Source organism: Cibotium barometz, chromosome 50 (genome assembly GCF_041138505.1).
Source record: "Cibotium barometz isolate CiBa-2024 chromosome 50, ASM4113850v1, whole genome shotgun sequence".
NCBI classification, from domain to species: Eukaryota; Viridiplantae; Streptophyta; class Polypodiopsida; order Cyatheales; family Cibotiaceae; genus Cibotium; species Cibotium barometz.
This window is the reverse complement of record NC_141095.1, coordinates 20,827,233-20,844,857: the sequence shown is the minus strand read 5'-3', so window position 1 is coordinate 20,844,857 and position 17,625 is coordinate 20,827,233. Positions and strand designations below refer to the sequence as shown.

The 17,625-nt window shown below is 45.2% G+C and overlaps 1 protein-coding gene across 1 annotated transcript in view; it reads left to right on the top strand.

Moving 5' to 3' along the window:
• The window catches only part of LOC147609922 (uncharacterized), a 42,521-nt gene that overhangs the window by 1,453 nt on the left and 23,443 nt on the right, over positions 1–17,625 (top strand). The window contains exon 3 of the mRNA XM_086786695.1: positions 16,370–16,459. Within this exon, the coding sequence (XP_086642821.1) occupies positions 16,370–16,459 (90 nt within the window). The remainder of the gene's footprint in view (positions 1–16,369; positions 16,460–17,625) is intronic.

The following is a 17,625-nucleotide window of genomic DNA, read 5'->3' as shown; positions in this document are numbered from 1 at the left end:
CGGAGGGCTACCTTTGGTGAGTTGTGCTAGCTTATAGGTATGCAAGGATGAGATGTCCAAAATGAACGCTAAATTTCCCTCTTACAGGGGTTGGTTGGCTGGTAGGCCAACTGTGCCCTGCATGTCTAGATAAAATGTATCTAAACTTGTCCATATTCAATGAATTAGGGTGCCTTTATGTCTGTCTTGTGGAACACATGTTTAGCTGTCCCAAAAACAAGTACAATTTGATTATACTTTTCCTCGTAGCTTGCCCTTGAGGTGGCTACAAATAGGAAGCATGTCCAAGTGGCACTTGTTAAATATTAATAGTGATTAATGTGGGAATAAATAAGTGCTAGGTGGTTGAGTAAACTAGCACTGATTCCAATGTGTATGAACAACCACTAGTTTGTATAAGTCTGGAACAACCTCTTAAAAGGCATATGTGGTGGCATCATATTTGGCATATATGGTGGCATCATACTTAGAATATGTGGTGGAATCTTATTTTGCATATGTAGTGGCATCACATCTAGCATATGTCGGAATGCACAACAGAAAATGAGACAAGTGCTGCGGAAAACAAAACGCAAAATTGTAGAGAGAGAGAGAAGCTGTATAAACTCTGCTATATACACAAGAATCCGATACAAAATGGAGTTGGGGACAAAGGGTTGTATAAATACCACCCTCAAGCGCTGGTCAGCCAGCCTAAAAGCAGCTGACAACAATACTAAATGTCCACAGCTGAGAGAAAGTCAACCAGCAAAAATCCAGTCGGCCAGGACAAGAAGAGTCGGCCAGCAAAAAAGGGGCTCCACGACCAAAAACAGGGAGAAAAAACACGGAAAAATTGGAAAAAGCTCCTAGGTGGGCACACCCACAACAAAGGCCCTCACTGAGCAATATGTACAGACAGGAGATGACTGTTAACACCCCCTCTCAGCTCCTGGATGTGGAACCAATCCCAGTGAGCTGGAGTGCTATCGGAGCATAGCCTAAAGTAGAGACTTCGTGAAGAGGTTCATCGCATTGTCTTCCGTCGAACAATAAACAAGCAAGATGTCACCAGTCAAAATGTTCTCACGAACAAAGTGATATTGTATCTCTATGTGCTTGGTCCGAGCATGGAAGACTGGGTTTCGAGCAATAGCTATACAGCTCTGATTATCGCAATGGATGACCGTGGGTTCCTTTTGTGGAAACCCAATCTTGCCAAGCAACCTCCACAGCCACACAACCTCGCAAGCATCACCACAAGCAGCCCGGTACTTTGCTTCTGTAGAAGACAAGGCAATGGTTGGTTGCCTCTTGCTGCTCCATGAAATAGCTCCTAAGCCAAGGGTAAATCCATAGCTTGATGTAGATCTCCTCGTGTTTGGATCTCCTCCCCAATCTGAGTCACTTCAACCTTGGAGTCTGACTCATTCCGTCGTTTCCTCTCTAGTGTCATAGAAGAGTCCAAGATCCTTCGTACCTTGCAAATACCGCAAGATCCGCAATCCTGCATCCCAATGAGTCTTCAAAGGTGTCTGCATGAATGAGCTTAATAGTCCCACGGGAAAGCTCAAGTCCAATCTGGTGTTCAGCAACCAAATCAATGAACCAACAAGCTTCTCATACACAGAGGCATCAAACTGCTCACAAGGACCATTCACTGTGTAAGTTTGGTATTCGAGTCCATCGGTGAAGTAATAGGCTTGCAGTTCTCCATCCCAAAGGTCTCCAGCAACTCATGAACATACCGCTGCTAAGAAATAAAGAACCCCCTCTGGGTCTGCCAAATCTCCAATCCCAAGAAGAAATGAAGTAAGCTTAAGTTGGTCATCTCAAACTCCTTTGACAAGGCAGCCTTTGTCATCGCTATTGTCAGAATGCACAATGGAAATGAAGACAACTGTTGCTGAATCAGCCGACAGTCCTCCCACACCCAAGAAAATGGGAAAAAATACATGGAGAGTGAGGAAAAATGGGGAAACACCAAAACTGGGTAGGCACACCCACAACAAAGGCCCTGGTGTAATGTACAGACAGAAGATGACTACTAACACCCCCTCTCAGCTCTTGGATGTGGAACCAACCCCAGTGAGCTGGAGTGCCGCCGGCGCATAGCCTGAGGTAGAGACTTCATGAAGAGGTCCGTCGCATTGTTCTCTGTCGAAAAATAAAGAACTTAAGAAGCAAGATGTCACCATTCAAAATCCTCTCACGAACAAAGTGATATTGTATCTCTATGTGCATGGTCCGGGCATGGAAGAACGGGTTCCGAGCAATAGCGATACAACTCTGGTTATCGTACTGGATGACCGTGGGCTCCTTCTGTGGAAACCCAATCTTGCCAAGCAACCTCCGCAACCACACAACCTCGCAAGGAGCACCACAAGCAGCCCGGTACTTTGCCTTTGTAGATGACAAGGTAATAGTTGGCTGCCTCTTGCTGCTCCATGAAACAGCTCCTGAGCCAAGGGTAAAACTGAATGTAAATCTCCTCGTGTCTGGATCTCCTCCCCAATCTGAGTCACTCCAACCGTAGAGTGTGACTCCATCCGTCGTTCCCCCTCTAGGATCACAACAAAGTCTAAGATCCTTCGTATGCTGCATAACCGCAAGATCCGCAATCCTGTGTCCCAATGAGTCTTCAAAGGCGTCTGTAGAAATGAGCTCAACAGCCCCATCAGGAAGCTCAAGTCCAATTCGGTGACCAAATCAATGAACCAAACCACTTCCGAAACAAAGAAGCATCAACATGCTCACAAGGATCATCAACTGTAACTTTAGTATGCCAAGTCTTGGGAACCTGCAGAAGACTACACAAGGCCTTCCGGAACCTGTAAACCATCCCCTCTGAACCCGGAACCTCAAAGTCTGGAGGCTGCTCAACATCCACCTCCACCTCCACCTGCAAGTCACCATCTGCCAATTGCTTGGCTTTTCTACAAGTCCCCTAGGAAAGAGCTTCCTCAACTGCAGGAGGCTCTTTGTCTCGACTGATACGAGACATCACAGCATAGTTTACCTGTAAAGGCTTCTCTAACTGACGAACACAAGAACGGGAATGTTCTTGCCTACTTCTGCCAACATCTGGCAAGCCATCCACCATCTGGTCTCGGAAAGCCTGCTGCTGCAGTGTATCCACATTTAAGTGGTCATGTGACGAAACTGCCACACATCACCCAACTGAGAACCTGTAAGAGAGTGCTGAGAGTTTGTAGATCCCATTCTCCACTCCACCTCCCCATACAACCTGGCTTGTCGCTTTGTCCCGGAGAGCAACAAAATGCACCTCAAACTCCACCCGTACACCAGTCTTGCAACCTCATGCACTGACAACTAATGAAAACCAAGAGATGGGACAAAAAGAACTTGGGAGGAATGCTTCGCCCCTCTGCCATCGGGAACGATCTCTAACCTGCCCTCACTTTGAATAGGGATAGTGGACTCATCACCAATCAGGATGTGACCTACGTCCCTTTGAAGATCTTGTAATAACTATCGGGAAGGAGTCGTGTGCCTAGAAGCACCACTGTCTAGAATCCAATCCCGAGTGTCCCTAGCGGTGAGTCCAACCCCTCCCTACTCGAAGATGAAACATCGGTGTCCATAATCTCCAAGTGCACAAAAGCTGGAGTCTTCACGGTTATTGGTGAGGAATCTTCACCCTTCTCGGTGTTTCACTTAGGACATTTTCTCTAATAATGGCCTTTCTCGCCACAATTGCTACAGGTCCTCTTTGCCTTCAAGGCGTCACGATCCATGTCGGGCGCCTGCCCGGAAGACTTCTTCTATGAAGACTTCCCGCTGCCCTTACTGCGGCCTTGCGACCGTTGGCCAGTCAAGGCCTCAGAACCTCCGCCTTGTGGAGGGTTCGAAGAACGCTCTTCCTGGTCCAAGACCATAGGCACAAGCTTTTCCCATGTGATGGTGCTAAGCTTGCCACTGGTGATCAAAGAGGAGTAAAATGCTGAGTATTGAGAGATCAGATGAGACAGCAAAATGATGGCCATATCCTCTGAAGATATCTCCTTCTTAGCCTGAAGAACCTCCTGCTGAAGAGCCTGCAACTTGTTAATGTGCTCCCACATCGTCGAAGACTTTGCAGGATCCATCACCTGCATCTAAACTTCCGAGGAGATACGCTTCATGGGTAATACCTGTTATACAGAGAAGCCAAATGCTGCCAAATACCTCTGGCCAGCGTCATATGCTTTATATGGTTGATCACCTGTGGTGTGCAATTTAGGAAGAGGAAAGAACGGACGTGGGCATTGACACGATCCCATAATTGTGCGTGAGCCTCTCGTTCCTACCGTATAGAGGGTAACTCCCCGTCTTCCAACTCCGGCCGTGGAACACCAACTACAATGAAATCAGCCAAGTCATAAGACTCCAAAACAGACTCCATCATTACCTTCCATATGCCATAGTTGTTCCCGTTCAACTGTCGGTCCACCGGGAACGTGGGGAGTGTAGGGATCTTCACGTGCTTCTCAGCCATCTCAAGCAAGTCTGCCATCTCAAGGGTTCACAAGGTGGTGTGAAGGAAGGGTGGGTGAGAAAAAAGAAGAAGAAAAAGCTGCAAATAATATGCAAGGTGGCTGTCCAACGGTGATGGCCGCCTTCTACTCGATCTCCAAGTCCCGAACAGCCCAAGCAATCTCCAATCAGCACCTCAAATCAGCAAAACCTCGAGGTCCCACTGTCTCTAAGCTTCAAGCCACCTGGGGATCTGATACCATGTCAGAATGCACAACGGAAATGAAGACAACTGCTGTAGAGAGAAAAACGCAGATGAGAGAAAGAGGGAAGCTGTGTAACTCTGCTATATACACACAAGAAAATCCCGGAATCTACAATGGAGAGTGTGGGGAGCAAGGGGCTGCTGCTGGTCCGCCAGTCCAGAATAGGCCGACAGCAGCTAGATACTCACGACCAACACTAAAAGTGCTCACGACCTGCAAAGATTAGGTTGGCCAATGTTGCAGATCAGGTCAGGTAGCAAACCTGCAGTCGGCCAGCAATTGAATCAGTCGACAGCCCTCCCACACCCAAGGAAATGGGAAAAATTACATGGAGAGAGGAAAAATGGGGAAACACCAAAACTGGGCGGGCACACCCACAACAGAGGCCTTGGTGTAGTGTACAGACAGGAGATGACTGCTAACAGCTATGTGCTCCACATGACCGCCGCTTAAGACCATACAAGGCCTTCTGCAACGTGTAAACCATCCCCATTAATCCCGAAACCTCAAAGCCTGGAGGCAGCTCAACATACACCTCCTCTTGCAAGTCATGTTGGTTTATATCATTTCCATAGGGTCTACATCACTTTTTTTTCATGCTTGTATTGGCCATTTATGAGGCCCTACATTGGCATATCTTAGCAGAGATTATTCAGCATTTTTCTACCATTTTTTTGTATTTTTAGGCATTTTTTGTAGCATTTTATGCTACTACCATGCTGTCGGCCTACTACAACTATCCGACTAGCATCCTGGGGGAATATATAAGGGCTGACTCCCTTTCCCCAGTTCATCTCATTTTTCAGCATTCAGTTGAGGTCATTAGCAGCTGCTACTGCTTCTTACCATTGTACAGCACCTATGGGCTTCCCTCGTGCTCAGCTTTCAGGCTCAGCTTTCAGCAATAAACATCAGTTTCCAGCATTTACAGGTCTTGTACCTGGGCCTACATCTGTGTTTTATATTTGCTTCACTTTCTTTCATGGTATCAGGGCAAAATGCTGACCTGTGAGCAGAAGAAAGCTGCGTTTTCTGTTTTGGAGCACAGAGGCTTCGACAGTTTTCTGTGTTTTCTGCAGATTTCAGCATAGAAGGTGCTGCATTTTCTTCATCTGACACTTGGGACCGTTGTATATCTGAATTTTCAGCAAAGATTGCTGATTTTTCTGATTGCTGAAGCCCTCTTCTAGGTGCTGAGGACAGGGAACTACATCTTGTAGAGATCTTCTTCCTCTCCTTTCAGTTTCCCACCCTCCCTCTTGCTGTGCACAGCCTGAGAGGACTTGCTGATTTTTTTCAGCCCCTTTCTTCAAAGAAGGTTTCTTGTCAGAGGACATGGCTTCACGAGGTTTCTCTACTGTTGCTCCTTCTCCTGTTGATTCTCCAGCACCATCACAGCCTGGATCCCCTGCTCTTGCCGCTCCATAGGTGGTTCCTATTCCCAATCTTTCCTCTCTCAGTTTCTCTCATCCAAGTCTTACTCCCACCCCTACCCACATACCATCCTACAATCCTCCCTAAGTCAATGACTCCATGAAGTTTTCAGCAACCAACTATCATTCTTGGTCTTTCTACACTCAGTTGTTGCTGGAAGGAGCCGGTTTGTGGATGGCTCTCTCCACACCTCACTTGGTGGACCCTGCTTTGAGAAGCATATTGGATGCTCGGGCTCGTCTTATCATCATCCATTGCATGACTCCATCCATACAAGCACAATGTCTCCTCCTGGAGTAATGCTCATTAGATGTGGATAGAGATCCAGAGGAGGTATGGGGGAGTTTCGATAGTGAAGATTGCCTAATTGGAATCAGGTCTAGAGAAGCTTACCATTATTGAGCCAGATAACTTAATTAGGCATTTTTTGTAGCATTTTACTGCCATGTTGTTGGCCTGCTACAGCTGGCCGACCAGCATCCTAGGGAAATATATAAGGGCTGACTCCCTTTCCCCCAGTTCATCTCATTTTTCAGCATTTAGTTGAGGTCATTAGTAGCAGGTACTGCTTCTTACCATTGTACATCTACGGGCTTCCCTCGTGCTTAGATTTCAGTAATAAACATCAGTTTCCAGCATTTTCAGGTCTTGTACCTGGGCCTGCATGTGTGCTTTATATTTGCTTCACTTTCTTTCAGTCACCATTAAGGAACATAGATTTTACATCCATCTGATATACGGGCCACCGTTGAGAAGAGACAAGGGCAAGAACAGTCCGAATCGTGGTCATCCTCGCTGTCGGTGCAAAGGTATCCTCATAGTCGATGCCAGGCCGCTGAGCATAGCCCTTAGCCACAAGTCTAGCCTTGTGCTTGTCCAGTGACCTATCAGACGTATATTGTCTTGAAGACCCACTTGACACCCATGACTGACCGTTTTGACGGCCTTGGAACCAACTCCCAAGTGTTATTCTTCTCTATGGCATCTAGTTCCACTTGCATGGCTTTCTTCCAAGTCTCCTGGGAAAGAGCTTCCTTAACGAAAGTGGGCTCTTTGTCCGGAATGATACGAGACATCAAAGCATAGTTCTCGTGTAATAGCTCCTCGGAATGGCTTTTGTCACGAACTTTGTGCGATCTTCGAGGTCCATTCTGTGTGGTCCACTCGGAGGGAAGCTTCGTAACACCTGGCTCCCGAAGGGTGTCTAACAACCACTTTGGTACTCGAACAGAATGCGGAGCCTCCTGCTGTTGCTGGGGCTCATCTCCAACCTCGAGCTCAACCTCTACATTTGACTGAGGTTGTCTAGATGGAACAATAGACTGGAAATCATCCTCATACTCATCTGGTTCTCCAAGAAGTGGCGGCTCATCAACAGTGGAAGCTGGAACTTACTCATCAAAGACAACATCTTTGCTGACAACAACCTCGTTCCGCTTTGTGTCGTATAACCTGTAGCCTTTGGAAAGAGAGTTATATCCCACAAATACAAGCTTTTGGGACTACGAGTCAAGCTTTCTCCGTTGCTTCTTTGGAATGTGAACATAGGCATAGGCATCACTCCCAAACACACAGAAATGGGAGACATTTGGTTTCCTACCAAAATAAGCCTCAAATGGAGTCATCTTTGGTATTGAAGTCGTCGGGGATCGGTTGAGGATATGGACAACCGTAGCCACAGCCTCTCCCCAAAGTGCACGAGGAATCTCACGATGCTCCAGCATCGTCCGCGCCATCTCCACCATAGTCGGGTTCTTATGCTCAACTACTCCATTCTCCAAAGGTGAACCTGTATTGGCGAGCTCCCGCTTGATGCCATGTTCTGCACAAAACTGCACAAAAGCATTAGAAGAGAATTCTCCTCCTTTGTTAGCTCGAAGAGTCTTTACCTGCAATCCAAACTCCTCCTCCACCATAACATGCCACTCCTTGAACCGAGCAAAGGCTTGGTCCTTTTGGGAAAGAAAATAAACCCATGTAAATCTGCTACAATCATCAACAAGTAGCATAAAGTACAAAGAACCTCCCAAGGATGGGGTTTGCATAGGTCCACACAAGTCAGTGTGTACCAATTCCAAAGGTTTTGAAGCCTGCCTGGTAGCCTGCTTCGGAAAAGATTCCCTATGCTACTTACCACAAATGCAAGAACTACAATGTCCTTGCTTGTTGTTGCCAACATTTGGCAAGCCATCCACCATTTCGACCCGGAAAGCCCGTCGCAGCGCATCCGCCACAAGTCACTAATTTGAGTGCGTGTCAGACAAGAGAGTGCTAAGAGTTTGTAGATCCCATTCTCCACTCCGCCTTCCCATACAACCTAGCTTGTTGCTTTGTCCCGTAGAGTAACAAAATGCTCATCAAACTTCACCTGGATGCTAGTCTTGCAAACCTCATGCACTGACAAAAGATGAAAACCAAGTGCTAGGACATAAAGAACACGAGAAGAATGCTTTCCCCCTTTGCCATCGGGAATAATCTCCATCCTACCCTCATTGTGAATCGGGATAGTGGAATTGTCACCAATGAAAATGCGACCTGATTGCCGTTTAAGATCCTGTAAAAACTCTCGAGAAGGAGTCACGTGCCTGGAAGCACCACTATTGAGAATCCACTCCAGAGTATCCCCGGTGGTGAAACCAACTCTCCCTTCTCCAAAAAGATGAAGCATGTGTCCATCATACCCGAGGGATTCGAGGATACTTTCTTCCTCCTTCCTACAAAGTATCATTAGAAAAGAAGGCAAGCAATGCAGATGTTAAATCAATCCTTGGTGAGTATATTCATGTAGAAACAACAATGGTTTTAGATCCTAAGTCCAAGGATAGGCTTGAAGTACAGTACAACACATACAACAACCTCTTTGTGGACCTAAAGAACCTTCAACGACATATGATCCGATTCTATAAGGTTTCACATCAAGGTTGGGTTTGAGCATTTATCGTTTAACTTGCAAATTTACCTTATCAATGACATGAATTACATGTGTTGTTTGGCTTGGTTTATGTGATATGTAGAATCGGAGGGAGTCCTATCGCTTATACTGAAGTTGGATGAGGCTCAACTAGTAAAAGGAAAAAGATTAGAGCTTGGCAGCACTAGCTTTGTTTTCAAACACTAACGATTTGAGTTATCTACCTCTCTGGATTGTCGATGTGAATTTAACTCCTTGATGTTAGACAAGAAAGCGCTGAATTACTGGTAAGATAGACGGTTCCTGAGGACTCAATTGGGCAAGTGATCTCCAAGTGCACAAAAGCTGGAGTCTTGGCAATTGCAGCTGAAGAATCGGCACTCTTCTCGGTACTCCACTTAGGACATTTCCTCCAATTGTGGCCTTTCTCACCACAATTGTTACAGGTCTGCTCGGCCTTCAAAGCATGACGCTTTGAATCAGGTTGCTTCTTAGAAGACTTCTCTGTTGAAGACTTCCCTTTGCCCTTATTATTGTTGTTGTTACGGCCTTTCGACCGCTAGACAATCAAGGCCTTAGAACCTCCGCCCTGTGGAGGGTTCGTAAAATGCTCTTCTTGGTCCAAGACCATAGTCACAAGCTCCTCCCATGTGATGGTACTAGGCCTCCCACTGGTGATCAAAGAGGAGTAGAAAGCTGAATACTGAGAGGTCAAATGAGACAGCAAAGTGATGGCCATGTCCTCTGAAGATATCTCTAAACAGTAGGCCAGTCGCGACGAAGGCCCAACTCGATCCAGTCGCGTACAAAATGATAATACACTTCAATATGCTTGGATCGTCCTCCCCATATCACAGGATTCTGTGCTAGAGCAATAGCACTATGAGAATCCAAGAAAATATTAACCAGGGAAGTGTCAACACAACACAAATGCTCCAGACTCTGATGAATCCAAAGTGTCTCAATAGAGGAGAGAAGGTAGGATTTATACTCAGTCTCGGTGGAAGAAGCAAAAACAGTCCTCTGCTTTTGAGACTTCTAAGAAACCAAGCATGAAGCAATATCTAGATGTAGACCTCCGAGTATCAATACAGCTTGCCTAATCAAAATCTATGAAGCCAACCAAATCATCACCACAAGAGGAGGTGATGCCATAATCTGAAGTACCTCGAAGATAACGAAGAACTCTCAAAGCTGCCTGCCAATGAGACCTTCGAGCGGCTGATGAGAATTGACTGAGGACACTCATAGCATAGGAGATGTTTGGACAGGTGTTGGCAAGGTAAAGCAATGAGCCAAGAATCTGTCGGTACTCTGTGGAATCCACCAAGAGTGTATCATCCTCCTTGGATAACTTGGCATTGGGATCCATGGGACAAGAAAGAGGTGTACAATCCGACAACCCATAAAGTATGAGCAGCTTCCTCACATACAAAAACCAAGTATGCGGAAAGACTCTTTTTCATTGCCTTATTAATTTGGATGTGAGATACAACTAGGATGGAATCCCCTTTCTTGCCTGCATCAATAACATGCATGCGGCCTCTATGCATAAATGTGATCCTGTTGGTTTTATACTCTTTGTGAGGCTCAAGCCGATGATGCCAAGGCTTGCCAAGTAATACATCACACATCCATTGAGTGGGGCAATCAAGAAATGCTCATGATCCAAATAACCCTATATATGAATGCACAACTTTCTAATAAGATGCGTGACCTGCACCTCTTTGCCAATAAAAGCTGCCTCTGCTTCAATTTGGGGTCCCATGTCCCCAATCTCTATAATTTCATCTGTGTAGAGATGAAATTATCTGTTGCACAATCATCAAACATGAAGAAGACGGGCTGATTGTCACGTGCATCCCGCACTTGGATGCCACGTAGACATTTCTGTACAGAAGGTGCAGGACCTGGGATGGTGAACTGGTCCCATGTGAGCCCAGTCCGGGACGAGTCAGCCAGGGATCCATCTCAGTCGTCCGAGGTCAGGTGTGCATTGTCCTGCACATGAGTCCAAGGTCAGGTGTGCACTGTCCTGCACATGAAGCAGTGCCAGTCCGCGTTGTGAGTCTCCCTCTGGAATGATGTCAGATGTTCTATGTATCTGGTTTGCAACTGGATGCCAGGCCTCTGTAGGCATGTAGGTTTGCATGTAGAGATGGGGCCAGCCCATAGGGCTACCCCAGTGCGAGGATTTGCATTTGCATTCTTAGTGTGGGCATGGGGGAGGTATAGAACCAACCCCAAGGGGCCAGGAGGGCCCACATTGTGCCCACCAGCCATGGCTTGGGCTGGAGGGGCTGTCGGCCAGCTGTACTACTGCTGGACAGGTAGCCGACCAGGTCTAGTACCCTACCCACCTAGTCGGCCAGGTGTAGGGAGCTGTCCCACACCTCTGCGCAGCATGCCCAGCAGCCAGGGTGCTGCCCAGAAGCATGCGCAGGCTGGACATTGTTTAACATAGTGTGAAAACACTTTAATAATTAAATCCAGTCGTGGAGCTCCCTGAAGCCAGCCGACTGTATAAAGTAGAGGGTATAAATACCCAAGACATAAATCATTTCACTCATCTCATAATTCACCAAGTGCTCCAAGCAAACAAGGGCCAGGACAGCCAAGAACATTGCTAAAGCAAAGGGGTGAAGGACTGAAGGTCAAGGGCAGGATTTCCAGCCAAGAAAAGGTCAAGTACTTTGTATTTGTTTCAGATTTATATCATTCTAATAAAGCAAATACACCATCCGTGGTGGGGGCCCTACAGAGGGTAATTGGGACCCAATACTGTGTCCTTCTCCATCTTCCCCTTCTCTCTCTATTTTTCTGCACATCGTCTTTCAGTTTGTGCGTTAATTCCGTCGCGAAAAGAGTGCTGTTTTCTGAGTTTTGAAGTACCGATCCTTCTCCGAAGCTTCCGCATATTACAATGGTATCAGAGCTCACTTCAAGGACAAAGATTCAGCAAAGAAAACCAGAAAATTTTTTCGCTCGTGTGGTTGGTTTTTAGACGCCGGTGGACTACCCCTTTCGGAGTGACTCCTGTCCCTCGAAGGACGGTTGGTTTTTAGCCTCCGGAAGCCTCCGGAAGTCTCCCACACAGATAGTGGATGGTCAGATTGCGTTCCGGAAAGGAACTGCATTTTCCCGCTATGGCGAGCTTTGGCGACGAGAGAGAAATTGTGGATTATATTATCAAGCTTACAGGCAAGCTATATGGAGATATATCTCAAGATATCTTAAGGATATGGTGACGAGATATTTCTGTTGGCTTCATGACCAACCTGGCAAAGAATAGCTAAGTATACTTTGAGTTTGCAAAGTTGGTGCTTTTGCTATGAAGTGTTTTTGATGTTCACTAACCCTTGTATAGCTATGCAAGGAGAAAGGTGTTGTTGTTTGCCTTGAGATGGTTTCAGGGAAACATTATTTATGGCTCCCTTTAATGGGATGAATTCTTTTCATGGCTCCCTTTATTGGGATGGAATGTATCTATGGAGATTTCTTTCTTGGACGAGATTTATATAGATATTGGGCTTAACAGGCAATTTCTATGGACGAATTTGTTCGAGTTTATAGAGAAGAAATCTTTGGTTATCTCATGGATATGATGCTTTTATGGATTAAGTTCACCTCTACTCCAAGGTGTGTGGTTAGCACGGAGTATGTGGTAAGAGTTATGGTATACAAGGATTATGGTATACAGGTGTATGGATTCCTGGACTTCTTTTCTAGGAATTTGGATCCATCCTTAGGTTTATGGATTATGTTTATGGCTCTCTTTTACTGGGATGGATTATTCTTTTTGGCTCCCTTTATTTGGGATGCATTGGACTTATGGAACTCATGGTTCACTTACCTTGTGTAGTGTTCTCTTGTCCTACGTGCTCTCTTGAAGATTGTTTCTACCATGTGTGGGTGGAACAATAGAGAGCAGATGGAAGGGAACATAGTGTGAGTTGGTGGCCGAAATGCCTATAAACTATGTGTAGCAGAAATGCTTATGGAACACCAGGTTATCTATGCCTGCGAGTGATTGTTTTCAGGACTCCTTGTTTAGCCGCCCTGTGCAGTATTTCTCTTTTCCTAAGTGCTCTTCAAGATGTTGCTACCTTGCTTGGTAGAACATAGAGCCAATGGTAGAGAATATGGGCACTGAAGTCGGGCCGGGCGTCAAGGCAGTTCCTTGGTGATCTACATCGACATACCATTGTTTTCTAAATGTTGAATTTCATATGCATTGGCATGGATTATGCTATCTGGACTTATGGGACTGTTTTGTCTCACCCATTTATCTTGGGACATGATTTTGATATTGGTATTATGGAGACTTATTTAGTCTCGCCCATTTCTTTGGGACATGGATTCTTCAGTTATATTGGATTTTTTGAGACTATCTCGTCTCGCCCAATCGATGGGACATGATTATATCTTGAATATATGGCTTGAAGCTTAAAGTTGCGGACAACTTTTAAGAAGTTGGGGAGGATGTCACTAGCCTGGACATTTCCCAGTCTGAAAGGGGTCTGGTGGACTCCAGGATGTTTAAATATTTGGAAAGTACAAGCTTTGGGAATGGGGGATTATCCTAGAATACAAAGGACCACACTCCTAAAATTTAGGAGAGTTGCTATTTTTGGCCCGCTCCGATGGAAATTCTGTTCGCGTCATTACATGTGGAATTGAGCAGATACCAAGAGTTGGCAAAGTGCCTATGACAGAATGTCTACCAGTTGGGATATTTTTAGAGGTAAAGATTATGGAAGGACCCATCTCTTAGATTGGGACATGTGGCAAGAAAGTGGACCAAAGTGAGACAAGTGGCCTGACACTTGTTAGAAAATGGATCAAAATGAGACAAGTGGCCTCACACTTGTCACTTCAGCTATTGTGTGGCTCTCCACTTGTCATTGTAGCCTTCTCTTGCCATTTTAGCTCATGGGAGGCCCAAATCTATAAATTGGAGAGCTCTCTCTTCATTAATGGAGGCTCTCTTGCTGCACACTAGCCTCTACCACCGTTGAAGGTTTCTCTAATGATGGCTACTCTCTTTCTCTTTCTCTTGAAGGCTGCCCATGAAGAATACCGGCTGTTGGGGACTGTTTTGGAGGCTTCCATCGCGAAGAAATACTAAAGGCAAGGGTATTCAATCATTTATTATGATTTCTAGCCATTGTATGTGTTGTACCAGCATTTGTACTTGCTGTACCTGCTGTACCAGCCACCGTACCGGCTGTACCAGCCAATGTACTTGCTGTACCAGCCACTGTACTGGCTGTACCAGCCACTGTACTTACTGTACCTGTTGTACCAGCCACCGTACCAACTGTACCAGCCACTATACTTGCTGTTCCAGCCACTGTACCTGCTGTACCAGCATTTGTACTTGTTGTACTTGCTGTACCAACCACTGTACCGGCTGTACCAGCCATTGTACCTGCTGTACCGACTGAATGGAGAGTTGTACTTGCTGTACCCTTTCTATTGCATGAAGACCCGTGGTTTTTGGGGAAGAATCAGTACCCACACGGAGGTATATGGATTATATTGTTGGCTCGGCATTTCTACAACCTATGTTCCGGCTTGGTTGCCTCGTGTTGGGTTGTGTTATGGCATTTGTATATGGATAATCCGGCATCTCCCGTGGGGAGAGTAAGGCCCTCAAAGCTTGTACATGATATTATTCTCCTTGGGTAATAAAATACTCCAAGGGGGGGGTCGGCCCATTCCGGCCTCTATGCGGTGTCACACGTGCAAGCTCCATTTTCAGCATTTGTGGATGTTTTGTCCAGCTTTATGTTTTATGCAAAGTGATGATGGATATGTGTTAAGGCTGTGGCCATGTTTAAATGTTTTAATATGCATTGATGGTATCAACAAGTGTGTCAAAGGCCCTAGTCCCCCGGGCACCACCGCTGCGAGTTACATAGTACCTGCCCCAACATCACCTATGACTTGACTTGTGGCTGAAACAAATTGGGCAAAGATCCTCTAAAGCAGAGCAATGCTGCAACAACAAAGAAATTGAGCAGAGGAAACAAATAGTTTTTCATAGCAATGACTTACCTCAAGAAGACTCAAAAGAGGCCTAGGACCAACAGAGAGTCCTACAGGAGCAGGTATGACCTATACGGGCAGCAACACAGGCTGTACAGGAGCCAAAAAAAAATGCGGTGCACAAAAAACCAGAAACGCGTATGTGTGCATAGTAAACGATGCCTCACATTTTTGTCCAAAAAAGATCATTATTAAAAAAAACGTTCCGTACTCTAAAAACGTTCCATACAATTTCATATTGTTAGAAACACGTTTCTATGCAACAATGGGCATGGACCAACGTCGCCAGGCCTACAAGATCCAATCCTTTTGCCCGTGGTGTAGACATAAGTCCTCTACCACTAGGTGCCAATCCACATGACCCTTGGGGTAGAGACATAAGTCCCCTGCTAGCTATGCATCATTTTCACACTATTGGGCTCGTCCATAGGTCCAAAGCGCGGAGAATGCCCAAATGATGACACCTATGGGCTGTTCACAGCCCTAGGCTTGGCCCTAAATTTTGCCCTTTTCGGATGGTGTCACTAGTGCCATCATATATGGGTTCATACACACGAAGCCTCTGACCAAACTTACTCTGCTGGGTATCTAGACACTCGATCCATGGGTTTGACAATTTCCCAAGACACTTCAGCATCATTGCATCATACGAGAGGATTACCATCTGGTGCAATGGGTATGACACTAATTGACTATCCTTACTGAGGGAGGTTATAGCTCTTCATACAAAATTCCATATGCATTCATGTGTATAGGTATGTATGTATGTATGTACACACATACAAAAGAGAGATGTGTGTGTGTATACATGTGTATCTATATATGTATATGGTGTATGTGTTGTATACTTGTATGTATTTCCAAAAGAGAGGTTTACAGTGTTTATACCTGTGTATGTATGTGTTGTATGTATGTCCAAAAGGGAGGTATATGTTGTGTATAATATATGCATATGTATATGGCATATGTCTATGTTGTAAGTCTGTATGTATACAAAACTTTGTAAGGGCATGTACATGTACATGTATATACATGCATGTGTATATTGTGTATGTGCATGTGTATATATGCATAAGGGAGGTATACATGTTTATATGTATGTACATCAAGCCATACAGAATACCAAAAGGGAGGTATACTTATGTATATATGCATAAGGGAGGTATACATGTGTATATGTATGTACATCAAGCCATACAGAATACCAAAAGGGAGGTGTACTTAACTTTTTGTTCGGCCCTGTTTATTTCAGGAGTACCCATCAGGGCTGAAAGTAAATGCATGCAATCCTGCTGGGAGTACACCAGCACAGCCTCGCAGGCTGCGCCGACGGAGACGGCTGGTGAGTTTTTTTTTCTTGTGGGGTTTTTTTGCTATATGTCAGGTCTGTTTTAAAAATGGTGTATGCTTTTAGCATCAGTTCGTTGTCCAATAGTTACATTTAAGTGGTATGAGCAAGCATTATTCTGATAGCAAGCCATGGTTTGAAGTCTTGACTAGTTATGGTTTCGTTTAGTACATAATTATCAATACAGGGTCATTTCAAATGTATGAATAGGAGAAATGACTAAGGACCATGAGGCCAAAGCATTATTCCACATCATGAAATACATACTCTACACATAAGAGTGTGCCCAAACTTTATTCTTTAGCAAGGTAGATTGCTTTATAATTGTTGATCATATGAGCAAAATAGTCACACCCAAGTCCAAGGAAACGAGATGCTATGCTGAGGAGGAAGCAAGGCCATTATTCAAGAAGCATGCTGACCTCATGGGTTGCCTTAGAGGATTGTGGGAGATGGAAATGCTTAGTTGGTAGGTTCTTTTGAAAAAAAAATTGTGGTTTTGGAAATATTACTACATGTAACCTATTGGGGGTTGGGTGGTGTCACACTAGTGGTCTGCTGTGCCAAGTAATTCATCTTCGCCCCAACTCCCAAGACAAGCAAGGCCCAGGGCTCGAAATGTACTATCAGCCTCAGATGGCATCGATGAGGTGTCGCGAGGAGGGGCACTAGGTGACATTGCCTCGTTTGATTTTACTATTGGCAGACACTACAGTGATGGATGTTCAATCTGATGAGTTCATATTGGATTTGATGTCTCTTATCTGGTGAGTCTGGATGGAGATGCTTGAGAATGGGCACTTGAATACAGTGCTTTGTCAGAGCTCTTTGCATTTGTGCATCTGCAAAGAGCTCTCCATTCGGTTGTCATGCATGATAGTGAGCCATGTGTGAAATTTCTATGCTTGCAATTTGAGTGGGATTATTTGCCTGTGAATTATTTGGAAGGGACTGACCATCCTAGTAGGCACCTGACATTACAAGTAATGTGTGAAAGCTAAAAAGCTAATTTTCTGGTTGCAGATAAAGTAAATTGAGATTTTAACTATAAGTCTTATGATTTTCGCACTTTTCGCGATTTTCGTCTATTTTTCAGATATAAAAGAATGGGTGGGGCATTCCTTACACATTCACTTCTCCCTGCAGGCTGCAGGCTGCAG